Source organism: Dipodomys spectabilis, unplaced genomic scaffold (assembly GCF_019054845.1).
Source record: "Dipodomys spectabilis isolate Male_0828 unplaced genomic scaffold, ASM1905484v1 ptg000234l, whole genome shotgun sequence".
Taxonomy (NCBI): Eukaryota; Metazoa; Chordata; class Mammalia; order Rodentia; family Heteromyidae; genus Dipodomys; species Dipodomys spectabilis.
The window spans coordinates 916,806-938,054 of record NW_024870911.1 but is presented as its reverse complement, the minus strand read 5'-3'; the positions used below and the strand labels follow the sequence as shown (position 1 = coordinate 938,054).

Here is a 21,249-nt window from a genome sequence, read left to right as displayed (position 1 = left end):
TGCCCTGTTCCTTTTACTCTTCAGATAGTTAATTAAAATGAATACTATTCTCTCTGGTTCCAAAAGTTGTTAAATATTAGAAAACTTTGAAAATTAAGACTAAAAACTATACAGTTAAAATTATCCAGGTATATCATGTAAAACACCTCTATTACTGTTTTGGTGCCTTCTTTTGGCAGCTAGTCGCTTTCCCTCTGAGGATGAATCTATTGACTTCATTAATGAAAACAACATTTAGCTCATGTATATTGAGTCTGTATCCTGCCTTGAAGTTTTTGACATCACATTGTGAACATTTTGTGAAGTTAGAGTTTTGAAAAACAGAGATCTTTATGGTTATCCTATCATTCCACTCTATGCAGTTATGACCAAACCAGTGTAAGCATGGCCTGTCTTTTGGTGACTAGGAGAAAAAGTCTTGAAGTTTTCCATGACTCCTCTCACAATTTACCTCTATGCCATCAGAAACCCTTACCGGTATGATGATCAGAATTTGTCCTGAATCCCACCCCTACCCCTTTCACCCTGTTCAACCCCTTTGCATTTCATGCTTGAAGACCAAAAGCTTGCCTGCCTATAGCCTACTCTCCCTATAAAAGAGAAGTCATAGTGTCTACTTCCTCTTTCCCATTACTATTTTCAACAAGTTTTTTTTTTTCTTCATTGGACCAATTTGACTTGTTACATGTCCATTTGCTTAAGTTTTATTGTAAATGTTAGCCCATTCAAACATAGTTTTAATTTTTTCTTAACATTGCCTTGTGACAAAAGATGATATATACAGATCATGAGTTCAATGTGACAGAGCTTTGAATTTCCTGTATTTTATATTTCCACCAAGTGATCTAATTTCTAGAGATATTAACTTTCATCATTAACTCTCTTGAGTTAATCGGACAAAAGAGAGAAACTCCAGAATTAGTGCTGACAGTACTGAGGATAGTGTCTGTGTCTGACTTGCTATACTTTGAACTAATTGGATATATAAATATATAATATATAAATATAAAATATAAATATAAATAAGTTCATTTAGTGATCTCTAATATTTTCTCCCAAGCATATTTTTATTACTTTTGCTCTTTAAACCCAAACTTAAGGAAGATTCCTATGTAATGAACTTCATTAATAATTGTTTAATTGGAAGTAATTTGTATGAATGTAAATACTCCTGAAAAATGTACCCAAATTAATCAGTGCTAATATACTGAATTAATGTTATTCTATTCACACATACACAAAGCTCAGTGCTTAATGTCCCATGCAGCATATTTCAGGTAAATATACAATTTATTTTAGATTGTAAAACATTAAAAATGGTGTAACATGAATACAAAAAATATGAAGTCTAACTCTTTGGTCTGTTAACCCTAGTCACCTTTAGTTGCGTATTGTTTTACCTCAGACATTTTATTTTGTCGTGATTTCTTTCCAGAGTGATTTGGCAGAGGCAGAGGCAGGAAGATCTAAAGTTTGAGGCCACCTTGGGTTACCTAATGAGTTCCAGACTTGCTTGAGAATGTGTATAGTCTAACTAAAATATAAATACAACACATACACACACACACACACACACAGATAAACAAGCCTCTGATAGTCTTTGTTTTAGATTTGTAAATTTCTTAATTGCTTGAAAATGTGTGCTTGTATTATTATATCAACAGTGATATATTTGTTATGATATAAGCTTGTCTGTATTTTTATAGGCTTATGTATTTGTACATGTCTCTATTTATACATATTCTCCAAATATGTGTAAAGATATGCATATGAATGGTTAAAAACAGAATTTTTGGTACTCCATTATTAAATGTATTTTTGCTCTTTTTCTTTTAAACACCACATAATTGGTGTTTGAACTGAGGGCATTGTGCTCACTTTCTTTGCTTGCTAGACTGGCTCTCTACTACTTGAGCCATGATTCTTTTTTTTTTTTTTTTTGGTCGGTCGTGGGGTTTGAATTCTGGACTTGGGCACTGTCCCTGTGCTCTTCAGCTCACAGCGAGTGCTCTACTGCTTGAGCCACAGTGCCACTTATGGTTTTCTAGTGGTTTATTGGAGATAAGAGTCTCACAGACTTTCCTGCCCAGGCTGGCTTTGAACCGAGAACTTCGGATCTCAGCCTCCTGAATAGCTAGGATTACAGGTGTGAGCCACAGGCGCCCGCCTTGAGCTATGATTCTTGCCTGGCTTTCCCTAGTTATTTTTGAGACAGAGTCTCATGGACATTTTTGCTCAGGCTGGCTTCAAACTGCTATTCTCTGGATCTCAGCCTCCTGAGTAGCTAGGATTACAGGCAACAAGCAACTTGTGTCTAGCTCATTAATGATTCTAATTGAATCAAGATGGATAAGTACACTCCAGGAAATATCAAAAACTAATGACATTCTGGTGCATACAATCAAGAAATAGAAAATGGATTATTTAACACTGCACAGAGAAGAGCCAAAGTCAGATGTCAAGTACTATGGGATCACAAAAAAAGAAGATATACAAAAAGAAAACAAGATAGCACAAATAATCTTCCTTAAGTAATGTTGCTTAGCAAATTTAAATGATAATATTTATGATTTATTCCTTTAGAAATTTTGCTTCACAATCCACTAAAAATGTGACCTATAAATCCCACATTTCTCTGCATTTGATTAGCTCTTTAGGATTGCTAACTTCCATTTGGAAATATGGCTAGTATGGTATATATTATTGGTGTATAAATACTTCCAGAGTACTTAAAATATACATGGACTATATAAATAAGAAAATTTAAAAGATGATTAATATTCACGATAAAAATTTTAATTTTATCATTCCACAGTATTATATGCTTAACATTTTCCATTTGTTTTATTCCATTTTATCTACTCTAAAGAAATTGAGGGCTAAATCTTTTGTATCATAGAATTACTGTATTGTAATTATATTTCTTAATCTTTAATTCCATTTTACCAATTCCCATGGAGAAAATTTCCACCCACTATTTCATCCATTTGTAATCATTCTCAGTAATAATTGAATTTCAATTTTTTCCATTAAAATGTTTCAGGCTTAAAATTTCTAAGTTACTCCTATCTAACATATATCATTCACATAGAGCCACCCTCCCAGTGTCTAATTTCTCATAATTTATGTGGATTTTCTTCACAAATCAAATTGGCATTTTTAAATATAATGTAAACTCTAGACATTTGGCATCTTAATACTGGTCACTCTGATCATCATATATTACTTTGCCTAAAATATTTTATCTTCTGATTGTTTTCCAAAATGACTTGTCAGTGGAAGAGACAGAAGGATTTCAAGCTTGAGGCTAACCTGTGCTATCTTATGAAGTAAAGGCCAGTTGGAGGTAGGGGGAGATTCTGTCTCAAAGCAAACCAAAAGTACAAAAAGAAGCAAACAAAACTTCAAATTGACTTGTCATTTTCTAAATTCTAGAGTATCTTCCTATATTAGTTTTGTATTACCATAAGATAATGACATTAATTTTTCTTCATGTGGCTTCATATTGCTCTCATTCCAACTCAAATAGCATTCAGGGTATTATTATCATTATTATTATAGATAATAAATAATTGATAGAAAAGAATGAAATTCTGAAGAAAGCTATAAATATCAAAATACAGTATTCACAATCTGGTGATTGCCTGAGTATCTGCTTTACATTAGGCACAAAATTTCTAGAAATGCATGTTTTTGGTGTAAATTGTTGGATAATCATTTTGGTCTTTTACATTTATGCAGTATTTATGGAGTTTACACAATTTTAAGTATTTAAGGAGGTAATAAATTTGTCCTAACTTGTTCGTGAACTATCAACTGACGTTTTTTGAGACAGGGATTTACTATGTAGTCCAATCTGACCTAGAATTCAATTTCTTTTTTTCTTTAGCTTCCCATATGCAAGAATTATGGATGTGTCCCATGATGCCTGGCTTTATAACTATTTGAAATCTTCATTAATGCTCATCTTTGTCCTATAATCTTTCAGTATTTGATTTTTTGCTTCCATTTCAGTTTATTTTTAGAAGTTACATTGAGATAGATTTTATCCACAATATTTGCTATGTTTAGTGTCCTATAACATGGCAATTGGATTTCCCGACGGTATATAAATACCATTCTTGGCTTCATAACTTGTTTATTTTTTCTGTCAATCTTTCATTTCCCCAGCTCCAGGAAAAGTAGTCAATCTCACAGTTGAGGCTTTTAACTATTCAGCAGTCAACTTGATTTGGTATTTACCTCGGCAACCAAATGGCAAAATTACCAGCTTCAAGATTAGTGTCAAACATGCCAGAAGTGGGATAGTAGTGAAAGATGTCTCAATCAGAGTGGAGGACATTTTGACTGGGAAGTTGCCAGAATGTAATGTAAGTGCCCTGGACCACTTGCCATGTCTCAGAAATGTTAGGCAAATTATTAGCCCCTCTACATTGCATGTTTTACCCAATGTGGTTATTAGTTACCTTATCACTTCTACTATCAGGCCTTAGTATCATACTCTACACAAGGGGGTATATTTAGGGCATATGACTTGTAGTGCTGGGGATTATCCTTTATGGTGTTATAGAAAGACCTCTCACAATGGGTAGGCCTTGGATCAGCCCCAGAGGAAGGATAGATGAAGATTTCATGATGAAAGCATTTGTGTTCCAGGTATAGAACACTCTATAAAACCTTGAGATGGAAAAATATGTAAGATCTTCCTGGAGGAAAGGCTATATTTCTGTGAGACAGGAGGAGAGGGCACACTTGGGGAGTAAGTAGTCAAGTACGAAGTTGTAGGGAATTTGTTGTCACTCTAGTCATGGATGGGAAGCCTTGGCAAGGATTATAACAATGACAGTGGCATCATCTTTTCTCAAGGAGGATATGTTTTGATTATATTCAAATTCATATGCACATATTCCCATATCTAATGACGTGCTAGCAGCATTATCTTTTTCTTTTAATGGTGCTGGAAATTGAACCAGGACCTCATGCGTACTGACAAACATGGGATCACTGAGCCATGCCTCAAGACTGTGCCGTTATCTTTTCAGTACTTAAGATTAAAAAAAAGTGCAACAGAAAATTGCCTATGATTAAAATCATCTAAGCCTTTAAATTAAAAAAAAAAAACTCTTTAAACTCATTAAAGCCTTTCTTATTAACAATTTTGCAGTGGTTTTATCTTCACTAGAAATCACTTTAAATTGTGTCTATAGGGAAGATTAAAATGTAAAATATGCTGTTCATGTACTCTTTGAGAAAAGTATGGTCATAAGTAGATATAATTACAATGTGGCAAATTTATTCATAACGTAGTCTGTTGAAATCTTATTCATTAGCACGTATACACATACACACAAACACACACGGAAGAGTAATAGCATTTCTTTTTTCTTATAGCAACAATTATTTCCTTGTAGTATAAGAAAAAAGAAATGAGTTACATTTCTTGTTTTATCAAAAGATAGCACGTTGTTTTTCCGCTGATGTTTGTTTCATTCACTAGGAGAACAGTGAATCATTTTTATGGAGTACCACCAGTCCTTCTCCAACACTTGCTAGAGTTACGCCTCCACTGAGAACCACATACTCCCCAAACACACTGGCACGGAGTAAGATCAGCTCTGTGTGGAAAGAGCCTATAAGTTTTGTAGTAACACATTTGAGACCTTACACCACGTATCTTTTTGAAGTTTCGGCTGTTACCACGGAAGCAGGCTATATTGATAGTACTATTGTCAGAACACCAGAATCAGGTATGATTGCATTTTTGTTATAAATGAGGATATAAATTATTTATATAAACTCTTTCATTTTGTCTTTATAGATTATTTTATTAATCCTCTTTACCTCTCAGCAACTGTTTTCTTTTTTAAACAAACATCCCACCTAGAGTTATTTTCATACTTCAATACTCTTACAGTGTTACTTTTATGTGATTCTTATAAACCTTTGGTTTCAGTGTGGTATTTTCTCTTTAACTTTATATTCCTTATTTTAAATAAATATCCTATATTCAATTTTCTGTGAAATCATTTTAGTTCCAGAAGGACCACCACAAAATTGTATAACAGGCAATGTCACAGGAAAATCCTTTACAATTTCATGGGACCCACCAAATATAGTGACGGGCAAGTTCAGTTATAGAGTGGAATTATATGGACCGTCAGGTAAGTCTTTTGCATTCACCTTTTGGAACAAGAATTGCTTCTTACTATTTTCAAATCTTGAAAGTATCACACTCTTTTTTTTTTTTTTTTTGGTAAGGATTCTAAAATTTGGGTAAATTAAAGGAAGTAATTAGGAAGATGAGGTCATTTGGATCATTTGTTTGAAACCATAAATGAATAAGAAAACTATTCATGTTCTCTATTTAGAAATCCTCATGAAAATTGTGAAAAGTGATATGCACCTTCAAGTATTTGAACCAGAAGACCTTATCTTACAGAACAATGGGTTTAGATTAGTCTATATCGAATATCTAGAACAGAGTTCATTTTGAACATCAGACCTCTCTGGGAAATAAGAAAGAAAATTTCTGGATCTTCTGTACAATTTTACTGTGAACATAAAACTATTCTGAAAATAAACCCTATTAAAATAACAAGATAGGCAGCTTTATAAAGTGACAAATTCTTTCTTTTTAAAGGATAACTATAGCATTCACTTGTCAGATTATTTAAGAGCTTCAAGTATTATAGGAAGCAAATTAAGTCAGCTGTAAGAGTTCTCTTTTGATCTGAAATTTTGTGGTTCTATGAAAGAAGTTTAATTCAAACAATGATGAAATAGCATAAACACATTGTCATTTAGTTGAGCAATTGAAAAAGATTTGAAATTCTAAGACATTCTATTTTGTAATTTCTATGCTATGAATCACACACAGGTAACCATTATTCATGAATAGCTCATGTTCCTCAAATTCTGAAATATGTGCAGTCCCTAAAAATGATGATCCTCTCTAGCCACCCATCCCACCTCCTACACAAAAACAGACAGGGATACATAGATACTGCTTTTCTATCTGATTATTATTTTCAAGACTTCCTTGAGGTAAATTTTCTTTTGTCATAGTGTTTGATCAAGTTAAGACACATTTAGTTACCACTGTACTTAACAACCTGAAATCATGACTTAACTTGGAAGGAGATGGTTTACAATGGGGTATAGATGTATGGTAATCATTATTGGCATAGTATAAGGGAAACTTAGGGAGGAAAACTAGAAGATTGGATATAAACAACCCTTGAATTTGGCTGAACACACACACACACACACACACACACACACACACACACACACACACATACACAACCTGAAAGGAGGTGGACTAAGTATGGGGTTAAGTAGTAGAGCCAAAGGTTTATTTTTGGTGAAATTTTATTTATTTTTGGTGAAATGAATGAGGAAAAGAGAAAAATAATAGGATGAGCATGTCATTTTGCTTAAAGTCATGTCAATTGGGTGCACAGTACTTTTCTATAGCTCCCTTCTATAGGAAGTTCAGGGGGAATTGAAGGCTTAACCAAGCAGCTAATTACTGACAATGACATTGAAATTGTGTACATAGTAAACAGCAAGTAGTAAGAGGTCAAAGAAAATAAGGTAAAAATAAAATAGTCAGTAAGATGAATGAATTGGAATTTCCAGTAGACTGGAAAGAGTTGTTTTCAGTTCTGGAGCAATTGAAGTACAGTTAAGGAAAAGAGGCATTATACAAGTGTGAGAACTTGAAAAGATAGATGGTTTGTAGTTATTAGTAATAGTGATTTATGATATAGGAAGGAGTGTCTGAAATAAGGCAGAGAAGGAGATTATTTAAAGAAAATGGTAGCATTGACTCCAGAGCTGAGCTGTCCAGAATGTGGTGGTGGTGACCTGGAGGGCTAGTTGGTGTCCTAGGATTTAAAGCTGCAGGCTTGGTCAGGAGCAAGGGGAATCCTCCTCATGCTGGAAGGCTGCATAACTTGCCAGCTGCTTGTGGTGGCTGTGTTCCTAGAAGAGAGCCAGGATTCAATTAAAGCTCCAAGGTGAAGGAAATATTCTGTGCCAAAATTGTGGATTCAAAGAATTTTGTTAGTAGCTTACTTGAAGAATTGTGTTCAGAAGCTAAATTAGAAATATTTTCTAAGTACATGTTCTTACAGAAAATGAGAACATTTAGCATTTTGGTAGAATAAATTTGAGATAAGATAATTACTATTTCTTTCTTTTGTCAATTGTGGGGCTTGAGCTCTGGTCCTGGGTGCTGTCACTGAGCTCTTCAGCTCAAGATATTACTCTACCACTTTGAGCCACAGTGCCACCTCTCATTTTATGGTGGTTAATTGGAGATAAAAGTTTCACAGACTTTCCTGCCTGGGTTGGCTTTGAACCTTGATCCTCAGATCTCAGACTCCTGAGTAGCTAAGATTACAGGCATGAGCCACGGGCATCAGACAGTTCCTACTTTTATATTGGTAAAATCTGGTGTTTTCCTTTTACATACATCAAAATAATATGGTAATTCAACAGGACTGTATGATTCAATAAAATAAATATTAAATGCTAAAATATTTTATATTGTTTTAATTAAATTGGTATCAGTTATTATTTAATGAAATACCCTAAATAATTCACTCATAATTAATTTTAGTACATAGCCTAACTGGTCATTGTAAAAAAAATTATCTGAAGATATCTTCTTTTTATTTTGTAGGTCAGATTTTGGATAATAGCACGAAAGATCTTAAATTTGCATTCACCAACCTAACACCATTTACAATGTATGATGTTTATGTTGGGGCAGAAACCAGTGCAGGAATTGGACCCAAGTCAAATCTTTCTGTATTTACTCCTCCAGATGGTAAGATTGTTTCCTTTAGAGAGTTAATGACATATTTTGTTGTGAATTTTGGTGAATCGCTAAAACATAGTTTTAAAACCAGCCTGCCTGCCTTCCTTCCTTCCTTCCTTCCTTCCTTCCTTCCTTCCTTCCTTCCTTCCTTCCTTCCTTCCTTCCTTCCTTCCTTCCTTCCTTCCTTCCTTCCTTCCTTTGCTAGTACCAGGATTTTGAACTCAGGGACTCACACTTACTTATTTATTTGCTTATTTGTCCGGCTGGTGCTCTACCACTTGAGCAAAACCTCCAGTCCAGTGTTTTGCTTGTTATTTTAGAGATGGGGTCCAGTTAACTTCTCTGTCTGGAGTATCCTCAAATTGAAATTCTCCAAATTTTAGCCCCCTAAGTTGTTAGCATTACTAATTTGGGCCACTATTGCCCGAATTAGTTTATATTTTTTAAAATCCAAGTTACTACCTAATTCATTCTAGATATTTAGCTCAGAGCATGCTTCACAATAAAAGGGTCAAGATCAAAGAAGATTGGGAAATAATCAGCATATCAACCTCTTAAAAGATTCACAATAATTTTAGCAAGACCCCAAGAACTCATAAGTCGAATGCAATTAATGACATTTAAATGTTTGGTTTAGGGTGCACTTTTTTTCTCAGAGAACTAGATTTTGGAAGAATCTCTTATTTTCCCCACACTTTGTACCTTCTTGTACAATAGATTAACATTTGAAATGGTTTCTAGTTTCGTTTGTGAGGCAGTTAACATACAAACAAATCTGTTCAGTTAAATAAATGCATGTATGCACTCACACAGCTAGATTGGGCTTGTGTTGGTCAGGTAATCATTCAAACATTTGATCACTAGAGGGCAGCAAGTATTAGGAAATTTTACACATCTCTTCACTAAATACAAACCAGATAGTATCTAATTGTTGAAAGAATGAAAAATATTGTTGTGTCTATTTAAATGATATTCCTAATGTATCTAGTTTCAACACATAGATTAACACTGGAAAACATACTCATATAGGAAATGTCATTAATTGTTCACTTTCAAATTTTACCATTTTGTTTCTTTTGGAAGATTTTTTTAGACTTTGAAGTATATACCATCTCCATCTAATACAGCTCTTCAGAAACTAGATAGATTCATGCATGACTATTAAATAAACAAGCACCCTTGCCTTTGGTCTTAATAGCATTTTCTCTGCCAACTATCTGACCCACTAATTTCGGTCCTTATATTATACCTTCAAATAAGTCCCAAACCTTTGTTTGCTTTCAAGGACAACTCTCAGTTCAATCCCCAGTGCTGAAACAAACAGAAAATATTATTTGTTATCACCATTCCTGGCCTATAGTATATGACAAAAATTCTCATAAAATGCTGTATTGTGTTTTGAACATCACTTAAGTTTTATTTCTCTTTTATTCATCAAGTAAGTACAATTTTAAAAGCACATTTCTAGTGGGATAATTTTTCATATCCAATAATCTGGAATATATGCCTTGATTTACATTTTGTCCCTATTTCGTCCTATCTTCCTAAGCAACCCATTTTACAGCCTACACTCTGGTGCCTCTCCAGGGAGTGGGAGGGAAAACCGTGAGCTCCACTGAAGACTGGAAAGTCATGTGTCATCTCCTCATGCCGTTTTCTCTCTGGGGATTATTCAGCCTCACAAAGTGCTTCAGCAAAATGCTCTGACAAATGTATTAAGTTATATTTTTCTGCTTCTGACAATCCTAATTAATCCTGGTTCCAGTAACTATAATTTGTCTACAAAGGAATCTAAACTATATGAGAAACATCTCAAAAGTTATTAGAACTATCTACATTCAGTTAAAAATTGATTGCTCAATTTTACATGAGTTTTCATTTCTTGATACAATATGGTTCTTTGTATTCAAATGAAAATTACTCTATTTGCTTCCTCATATTTAAAAGTATTTTATAATCTACTTAGAAATAGATCTGTTAGTGGTACTGCACAACTATCATTCTAGTCTTGGGAGGTTAAGGCAAAGGATCATGGATTCTAGTCCACCTTGGCTATGCAGAGAGACCCTGTTTCAAAAGCCAAGTATTTTACGTTTATTTTCATATGTGGAATTGAAGAAGAAGGAGGAGGAGGAGGAGGAGAAGGAGAAGGAGAAGGAGAAGGAAAAGGAGAAGGAGAAGAGGAAGAAGAGGAGAAGAAGGAGGAAGAAGAAGAGGAAGAAGAAGCAGAAGAAGCAGAAGCAGAAGAAGCAGAAGCAGCAGCAGCAGCAGCAGCAGCAGCAGAAGAAGAAGAAGAAGAAGAAGAAAGAAGAAGAAGAAAGAAGAAGAAGCAGAAGAAGAGCAGAAGAAGAGCAGAAGAAGAAGCAGAAGAAGCAGAAGAAGAAGCAGAAGAAGCAGAAGCAGAAGCAGAAGCAGAAGCAGAAGCAGCAGCAGAAGCAGCAGCAGCAGCAGCAGCAGCAGCAGCAGCAGAAGAAGAAGAAGAAGAAGAAGAAGAAGAAGAAGAAGAAGAAGAAGAAGAAGAAGAAGAAAAGAAGAAGAAGAAGAAGAAGAAGAAGAAGAAGAAGAAGAAGAAGAAGAAGAAGAAGAAGAAGAAGAAGAAGAAGAAGAAGAAGAAGAAGAAAAGAAGAAGCAGAAGCAGAAGCAGAAGCAGAAGCAGAAGCAGAAGCAGAAGCAGAAGCAGAAGAAGAAGAAGAAGAAGAAGAAGAAGAAGAAGAAGAAGAAGAAGAAGAAGAAGAAGAAGAAGAAAAGGAAACAGATTTAGAGGAAGTTGAAGAGAAACTATTAGGGGAACTAGTGTGTATGCAATCACGCGTGCGCGCGAGCGTGTGTGTGTGTGTGTGTGTGTGTGTGTGTGTGTGTGTGTGTGTGTGTGTGTGTTTGTGGATGAATAACTGAGGGCAATGAAGGGTGAATATGAGGAAAATACACGATTACATATTTATTTACATATTATTTATATAATGTCCTAGAAAAATTATTATTATCTACAATTTATACATGTTAAGAGAAATTAAAAAGAATAAACAAAAAATAAAAAAATTGCTTTTTTTTTAGTGGTAGCTTTTAAATAATTGGCATTGCCTATTCCAAAATCTGATCATACTGATTAATTTAATTTGGACAACATATTCTTAAGTGTATGGTAAAGCCAAAGCAAATTTTATTGCTCTATTTCCTCTTAATAACTGTTTCCTATCACTAGTATAAGATGATTCAACATCACAGTTTCTTAAAAGAAAATAAATAAACCATGGGAGTGAAGTCTTTTATCCTCAGTAACTTCAACTTATTTTCTATGAACAGTTGTACAATCTCTGTTGCAAAACCAAAATTAATGTTTTTTTTCAGGATTGTCAATGGCCTTTACTTTTCAGTTTTTGTCCAAAATGCATTTGGACAGTTGAACTTGCTAAATAATGGAAACATTATTTTGATGTTTTCTTTGTTATACTGTCGCTTGTCCCCATTTTCCCTAATAGCTTTTCACTTAAAACCTTGAAATCATTTGTAATCTTTTTAACCAGTTATATGCCTACTTTGTTTCTCATTTGTTAGTAAGATTTACAGATGCATTTTTATTGCTTCTCATTTGTTAGTAAGGTTAAAAGATGTATTTTTATTTGCAAATGACTCGTTGGCATTCATTCTACCTATGCCACCACTTTTAATGGGCAATCCTTTCAGAATTTATGATAAATCATGAATAATGTTCTTGCATAGTGATTTTCTTTCATTAGTTTGCATTAAAAGAATTAGAGCTAATCTACAATTGTGTGGTTTCTCCTTAAAAATCTGTGTTACAGCAGATCAAGTATCTTTTCATAGATAAGATACAGTCCTGTCTACTTTATTTATTTTAGTTTCTAAGCTTCATTTCCACTAAAGGGAAAATATGGAACCACTTGATTTTTATGTGAATTGAAATTTTAGGTGTGATATGGCACTGCTGTAAGTTTATTGAAAAGTAGATATTAAAAAAGTTTAATAATATCAGCTACTACTCATAAATTTGGCTCACAAAGAGAGAATAAATATATACATATAGTAAAATATACTTACATCCTGTTATGCTAGGTATATTTGATATCTTCCCACCATGTTCATGTGTTATGTCATGTCGAACAGACCATTTTGCTTATTTTTAATAGAGTTCTCATTTAGTCACTAAACTTTCTATTCATTAAGATTCTACATGAACTCACATTAAACTGGTAAATGTCTGATCGTTTCTATGATTTATATTATATAATACTGATGAAAGCTTTTCCTACATCAAAACTCCAAATAAAGTGTTAAAAGTAGAATGAGAGCTCCACTATTTTAATACCAGTGTTATTTTCATGGCTAATTAGAAAGTTGCTCCACCATTGAAAAAGGTACTTTGTTAAATCCAATGATACAAGCATAAGGTCGATGTGCAATAATTTAATTAAATAAATGGGAGATTCACTGGATTAGCCAATGGTAGACATATCCATATTGATTTCATCTCCTGCTTTTGTGATTTGCATGCTGTACACCAGAATCTTGAGTATTGGAATGACTAATATAGAAGTTATAATATTATTCTCAGTATTTTTCCATTGTCTTAAAAGAAAGCAGGCCATCCTTTTCTCTTTCCTTTAAGACAATGTGTATATCTTCGAAACAAAGTTACTACATCTGTACCACTGCAAAAGAGTTGAAATGAATTTAATGTGTGTGTTCATATTGATCATAAAGGACAATGTTTTATGTCATGTTTTTCATTATAAAACCTATATTTTAGAAATTCTCTTCAAATATTTATTCCTTACAGAAACCTTGTGTAGTTATAGGAAAAATAAAATTTTTACCCATGTTATAGCTGAAGAAGGTGAGGGTTGGAAGACAATTCTTAATTATACAGTGAGCTATGAATATAACTGGTTAGAGTCCTCATCCATTATTTTGAGGAACAGGAGGCATTGGTGATTTTATAAGGAGGCTGCTTTAAGTCCTTGGTGCTTTATCTTAACCAATTATTATCTTAACCAATTGTTATCTTAACCAATTTGTCCCAGTTTTTCTTCACTGAGAGGTCCCTATCATTTGAGACTCACATGATTAACCTGAAAACTCAGCAGAAAAAGTATCAATCAACTTCATACATTTTCATATAATAAATTAAGTTAGTCTAATTACATTTATTAACAACATTTTATTCCATTCAAAGAAATATTGTTTTGCTATGTTATTATAACTTTTATGAAATCTTCAATGCTCTATCTGAGTATTAATCATTCAAAGATAGCTTTTCAGGGAAATTATTTTTATTGATAATTTCTGATCTTTTTTTTTATTCTAGGAATTGAATTCAGAATCTTTCATTTGCTAGGCAAGGGCTCCATACTTCTAGACCTTTCGGTTGCCTTGAAGTAAACATTCTCTTTCTGCTACCTCTGGAGTAGCTAGGTCTTCTTGATATCCAGTTGTTTTGATCAAAACTGATAAGATTTTGATTATAGAAGATTATTTCATGTTATTCTATTCCTTATTTATGTTTTGAAAGCAATGCTCAGAAATTTAATTGAAAATCCATGACTCTAAGCAATCATATACCATATTTTATTTTTATCAAATTTGTCAATTTTCTAGTAAAGTTGTTTATATACTTTAAATCATAACCTAAAAACTTAGGGAATATTTTTATATTTGAAAGTGTGATTTCCCTCCCTTATACTTTTCTTTTTTTTTTCTTTTAGTTCCAGGAGCAGTATTTGATTTACAACTAGCAGAGGTAGAAGCCACAGAAATAAGAATTACTTGGAGAAAACCACGACAGCCAAATGGAATCATTAACCAATACCGAGTGACAGTGCTGGACTTAGGGACAGGAGTAATCTTGGAAAACACTTTGCTCACAGAAAAAGATGAGGTATTCGTTTCCCATTTTGATGAGCACTTTCTGCTTGGTTCAGGCAGAATGCTTGGGTTTAAACCTTGCTTCTGTCATTGCTGACACTTTAATCCAGGACATTTAGCTTGACCTTTCTGCACTTCAGATTCTTTTTAAAGGAGGTGATTATAGAAGTCCCTATAACAATGAAGCCTTAATGAGCTAATGTGTATAAGGAACTTATTCTGTACCTGGCATATAATAGAACTTGTGCTATTATTTGTGATCTGTTGTAACTTTTTTGTTCAGTCGTGGAGCTTGAACTCTGGGCCTGGGTGTTGTCCTTCAGCTCTTCAGCTCAAGGCGAGTGCTCTACCACTTGAGCCACAACACCACTTCCAGTTTTCTAGTGGTTTATTTAAGATAAGAATCTCGTTTCTGCCTGGGCTAGCTTTGAATCTGAATCCTCACATCTTAGCCTCCTGAATAGCTAGGATTACAGGCTTGAGCCACTAATGGCTGGCTGTGATTATTCATTTTGACATTGATCATTTATCCTAGTTGATACTCAGTGTTTATTTCTGAATCCTCTCTCAATAAGAGACATTACACTTTATTTTTTTTTGTTGTTGTTGTATCAGACTTGTTTCTGACACTTCTGTTTCCCTTGTGATTGGTATTGGAGTTCAACTTTCAGAAAGATGATGCGGGGAAATATAGCACAAGTTCTAAATCGAAATGGCTTAAGGTCATTGGCTTCTCTTCCATTTTGTAGTTCTATGATCTAAGACAAGTCAACTTTCAGAAAGCTCTTACTTACATTTTTATACTAGAGTTCACTATTTGGTTTAGATAGGTGGGAAAATGACAAAAAAGTAAACTCTTGTTTGGTGAGTTCATTTATTATTTTTTTATTTTGGTACCTCCCTCAGATAAAGGACTCTCCTTCCACTTACTATAAATTAGTTGACACTCCCTGTCTCAAAATCTCTTTAATGCTTTGAAGTTTTGTTAGACTTCACCAGTAACCTCAATAACAAATACAGTAATTAATTATTTAACTATTCTTATAGTTACAAGATACCCTTAGGTGAATAATTCTTTTCTGAAAGGATTATATTTTCTTTGCTTTTGTAGAATCCACCCTCACTCTCCAGCTTTTTAGACCATTTGCTGCTAAGTGCATTTCAGTTTTATATGCTGAGTCTTTACAATACTCGGGCTAGCTTTAAACAAGTACAAATGAAGAAGATAGAAAAGCTAACACTCTTTTCTATTTTCTAACACCTTTAGAAAGGGTTTTCCAGAGAGTTCTGTTTCCAATCATCTCATAACACTTTCTTCTTACAGTCTCACAGTTTCAATCACTGCTTCTGATAGATATGACTCTTTTTTCCCCTAGTTTCTAATCTGATCTTTCTTTCTGACACTATGAATTCCTAATTGCTCCTGTCTATCAGAAGTTTTGCTAGGGCTCATCATATCTAAACTACCTCGACTCATTTCCCAGTAAACCAAAACAAACCAGAACAAAAGTCTTCTTAGGGGTAAGAGAGTGATAGTAGTGGAAGGAGGAAAGGAAGTGAGTTTGGCAAGGGGCAAAGACACTTGAGAGAGAGACTGGGGCCTCAAATGGAGGTAACCTCTGAAGGTTTCATAGGTCACACAGAAGAAAGTTGTCCTGGCAATTAATCTTTTCAATAGGCCTAGTAACAGGGTCTGAAGTGAGCTGTCTTAAAGCCTTGGTACTAAGTAATAGACCTAGATTTCCCTAATCCCTTAGCTAACCTGAAGATCCTATTTAAGCAATAGTGATTCACAAGACTTTGAGGGTGAAACTTTATGGCATCCTTATGTATTTGGATGTTTGCACCATTGTCCTACTCTCATGAACATTTGAAATCTTGGGGTTATGCCTGACTTAGTAGCATTCAATAATCATTCATTGTTAAGGCCATTTATTTCTCCCTCCACACTATGAGTTTCATGCACTTCTATCTGTTTCCCGTATGTCCCAACCCTGACCCAAAATTGAATATTCTCTTACGTGCAATTTTGTTGTTATCTCATGGTATTACTTTTGTTACAAATTTAGCAGCTTTGTACAATTCACACTAGTTATCTTACAGGTTCTGTGAGTTATGAGTTCAAACAGAGATCAGAAGCCTTCTCTTAGCTTTCCATCAGTCTATAGCAAGGGTCTGGGTGAGGTGGTATCTGATCTCATCTAGAGGTTTTCCCTTGATCTGTAGAACCACCTGGGCCTTGGTTTCTTGCAGGTTCTTAGTTGGTTACTTTATTCTTTCCTTCGAGAAGCCCTCCTTAATGTTTTGCTTTATGGTCTTTCTTAATCAGTTCAGAAATTCCTCAGACCAGCAGAGATATCTATACAGGCAGTGTGTTCATGGGAGTAATATCCTATCACTTTTGTCTATTCTATGGATGAGAGGCAAGTAACAAGTGCTACATTGCTCAAAGGAAGGGACAATGGGACCACCGGAGAGACCGTCTGCCACAGTCTCCCAGCCCACTGCTTTATGTTTCTCATACCCATTCTAATAGTTTTTAGTATATCATTTATACTATGAAGGTTACCGAAAAAATTAAGGAATGGGTATGATTTTACATGTATTCATGTATTTAAATAATGTGGCTTCTCACTATTTATAGCAGAAAGTCAAATTAATGAGTCCTAACAGAAAGGGAAGCATATTATTTAGTGACTTTAGGAGTAAAATCCATAAGAATAGAAAACAAAAATGGTTCAAGTGATGCTTTGAAGGAGTAAGGCTCCAAGAGGTGTGGACGGAGGATTGTTATTTGGATTATAAATTCTTGATCACTCCGGAGGTATCACTTCTGTCATGTGTAAAACATGATTTCTGTATGTTCCTATATCATTTATTTATTAACTATGAATGAAATTCTTGGTATTCTGTAAAGACCAGGAGAAATAGAAATGAATAAAAAGCAACCACTGCCCCATAGTTTAAACAGTTGGTCTAACTCTCCTCTTTAGACCTACACCATAGACAATAGCAATGAGAGGATGAGATACGGAACCAGCAAAATGTCTTCCAATCCTTCCTGTGCCCCCAGGTTGTGAGAATTTCAACAAATAACTAGAATGGAGCCAAAAACTCTGTAGTGCCTGAGTTGTGGTCACATGGGCAAACATGTTCAGAATTCATTGGACACCCTAAGACAGCAGCTTAGAATGTTAATCTTTGTATAAATAACTACAATACACAATGACTTAGTAATTAAAAACAATGGGCACAGATTCTGTAAAGTTTATCCTTTCATTAAACTAAAAGTGTTTCATTACTTATGGCTTCTAGGTCCTTATCATGGGTTACTCTCGTGTGTATGTCGTAGTTGGTTAATTAATCTCTGTCTACAGTGAATGTAGTGTTTAAAGTGTTTAAACTGATGAGTTAAAATGTAGTGTTTAAAGTTTAAAGTGAATGTATAAAATTCAACTAGAAACAGCCTGAGAAAAAATATTTTTTGATACAAACTTACTCTCATTAGAACAAAGATTAAAATTAATTTATTTGACAGTCTCATTCCATTGAGATTGAATTCTGAAAACCCTTAAAATCACTCCTTCAGAGATGGATTTTTGGATTAATTTTACACATACATCTGGTTTTATGCATGCTCTTATAAGTCTGAGACTTTTTCCTAATAGTCATTATCTTGATGCCTAATATTATAAACATCTGAGATTAATATCGATGTATCTTTCACCTAAGGTATTTCTGGTCAAATGGAACAAAATGGGGCTAAGGACAGGAGAAAATAAGGCTAACGACAGAGTGGGCTAAGGACAGACAATTTAGGAATGCCTTGAGATTAATTTAGTTTTTTGAGCACAAATGGGACATAAATGTCATTAAATAAGCCTGAAGTATTTGTCACTCAAATCTGTCTAGGATTATATAGTGTCCTAATTGTTAACTTTTCTTACTCATGCTCTATTGATAACAGCATAAATTATGCCTATACTAAAATAAAAATATTTCTCAAGAATAAATCTTGTGTGCATTCTCTTCCCCTTCTTTTCATTCATCTACCCCTCTCCCCTTGGCCACCCCAAACCTTGAAAGTACTCATTTCCTGGTGCTTAGTTTGTTGGGCTTTGACTTTGCCTTTCTAAGAAATTACACCATTTGAGTTTCCCCTTGAATCTACCATATTTCAGTTAATGCATTTGTAAATACTTGCATAGCACCCGATGTGTTTACTAATACATTTATAAGCTAAATCTAGCTTCCACATGTAAGGGAACACAGGAATCCTTTGTTTTTCTGGGCCTGACTTACTTTACTTAATATATTTTTTCATGTCTTTCCATTTCTTTACAAATGATATAATATTTTTTTCTAATGGATGAGTATAATGCAAAATTAAGAAAATTAAGGAAAGGGATGGATGGGGAGGATGGGTGAGAATGTTGAAAGGAGTAACATTGATCAAGGTGTATTTGTAAATTGGTTTGTTTGTAAATTGTTTTGTTAAGTGGCAACCTCCTTTGTACAACTACTTAAAGATAACAGTAAAAAAAGAAATCAATGATGGAAGGGGTGATGTTGATTGGATACATTGTACTCATAATCTCATTTGCTGAGCTGAAATTTCTTTGAAAAACTACTTTAAAAAATATGTCAGACATTTCATTAATTCAATTCAGCAGAATTCCAGTGAGCCTAAATTGATAGAGGTCAGTTTTTTTTTCCACAAACAATATCACACTTACAATGAAGATAATTACATGCAAAATTAAGTTGGTTTATTCAGGTGGATTAGGAATTTAACTCTGAAGACTTCTAATTCTTTCACATAAATTCCAAGGATTCTTGGCTAGTGTATGCAAGCCCTTTCATGTTGATGAATCGTGACATTCACATCCTAAGTCAAAGTCTCTTAACCAGGGACAATTTTGCTCTCCAAGAGACATGTGGTAATCTCTGGAGATATCTTCATTGTCTTAACTAGGAGAATGCTTTGGATGATAGGAACCTGGGATGTAGGTAGGCATCTTAAAGTGCACAAGATCATCTAGGACTCATACAAAATTATCTCATACAGAATGCCAGTAGTGCTTAGGTTATCCTTCATACTCATTGAGTCCAAACTTTTAAATATTACAGTAGACATTTTTTTGTTTAAACTTCTATTTTCCTTTTCACCCATTTCTCTCTGTCCCTTCTTGTTATTCTCTTCAATTCTAATCGTTTTCAATAAGGTTTGCTCTTGAAATTAACACACCTTCTTTCCTCTTTTGGGAAACATAACATCTAATCTAATGTCTTTAAGAAAGAGGCAAAGTAAGAAATATTCACGACATGAAACAATTAATGATTAAATTTTGAGTTGTTGTGAAACCGATGTCTAGGTCACTTCCCTGATTATAGATTGTTTGCAAGGAAAACAAAAATTTGAGATCCCAGAGTCAAGAGTATTCAAACAACTCTCTTCCTTTAAAATGGCAGTTTGTTAACTGAAATGGTTAGCTTAGTTATTGATGGAATGCTTTGCATGAGCTGTTTCTTGATAATTTATTTGACACGCAGTAGAAAATATTGAGAGACTTAATGTAAAATCCTAGTTCAAGGGGAAATTCTTTGTACCCCCTCACTGTCCCATCAATAGTGCTTTATACACAATAAATTATCCAAGGATGACTGATTGATAGAGGAAACAGCTGTCTGGTTCAGGCCTAGATTATTGACTGGAAGACCAGAACATCTCTGAATTATGTGCTTATGATTCCAGCCCTCCCTAATTTGCCGGTGGAGACAGAGTACAAATGAGATGCTGGAAGACACTGGTAGATAGAAAGTCTTTGCTTGTCCAATCTGAACTTCCCTCTCCAGGATTCTCTATTATAACATGAATATATCTCATGGCTACACATTACTTTTTCTCAAGATACTTTTGTGGGCAAAAATAAAACAGGATTCAGAAGAGCTGATTTTATAGATCTCATTTGGATATTTTCTTGAATTATTTTGTCCCTTTTTTATCTTTCAGAAAATTCAAGGTTTAAAATCGTATGTATTTTAGGTATTGAAACTAAAATTCTTGCATTCTTGAGATTATTTTTCCTTAGCATCTCTTTTTTCATATTTATTTATTGAAAATACCAAGAAATAAAGACAACCCAAAAACATGTAAGGAAATTGAGAGGGCTATCAATGCTTATAAACACCCAGAGCCTATATTATAAATTAATGACAAATGCTGATGGATGAAACAACAGCATACAAGTGATGGTGGAATATTCTTTAAAATAGGGTTTAGGAGGTGTGTTTTGATGTAGAACTTGAGAGTTGATAAAGGTATAGTTTTGTCACCTTTGTTTTCAAAACGATTTATTTTGTGAAATTTCAAGCAGGTGTGAAGGTGGAAAAAAGCCTACAGTATTCCTCCTTATATATTACCACCTGGATTCAATAATTAACAACATTCTGCCAGTCTTCCTCCAGCTGGCTTCCATTGTGTTTCTGCTGCAGATGTATTTTAAAATAGATGCCAGACATCACATCGATTTTGCTTC

The 21,249-nt window shown here is 34.1% G+C and overlaps 1 protein-coding gene across 1 annotated transcript in view; it reads left to right on the top strand.

The window, feature by feature from the left end:
* The window catches only part of Ptprq (protein tyrosine phosphatase receptor type Q), a 170,224-nt gene that overhangs the window by 8,428 nt on the left and 140,547 nt on the right, over positions 1-21,249 (top strand). The window contains exons 6-10 of the mRNA XM_042698841.1: positions 4,171-4,370; positions 5,498-5,747; positions 6,033-6,161; positions 8,690-8,836; positions 14,551-14,723. Coding sequence (XP_042554775.1) covers positions 4,171-4,370; positions 5,498-5,747; positions 6,033-6,161; positions 8,690-8,836; positions 14,551-14,723 — 899 coding nt within the window. The remainder of the gene's footprint in view (positions 1-4,170; positions 4,371-5,497; positions 5,748-6,032; positions 6,162-8,689; positions 8,837-14,550; positions 14,724-21,249) is intronic.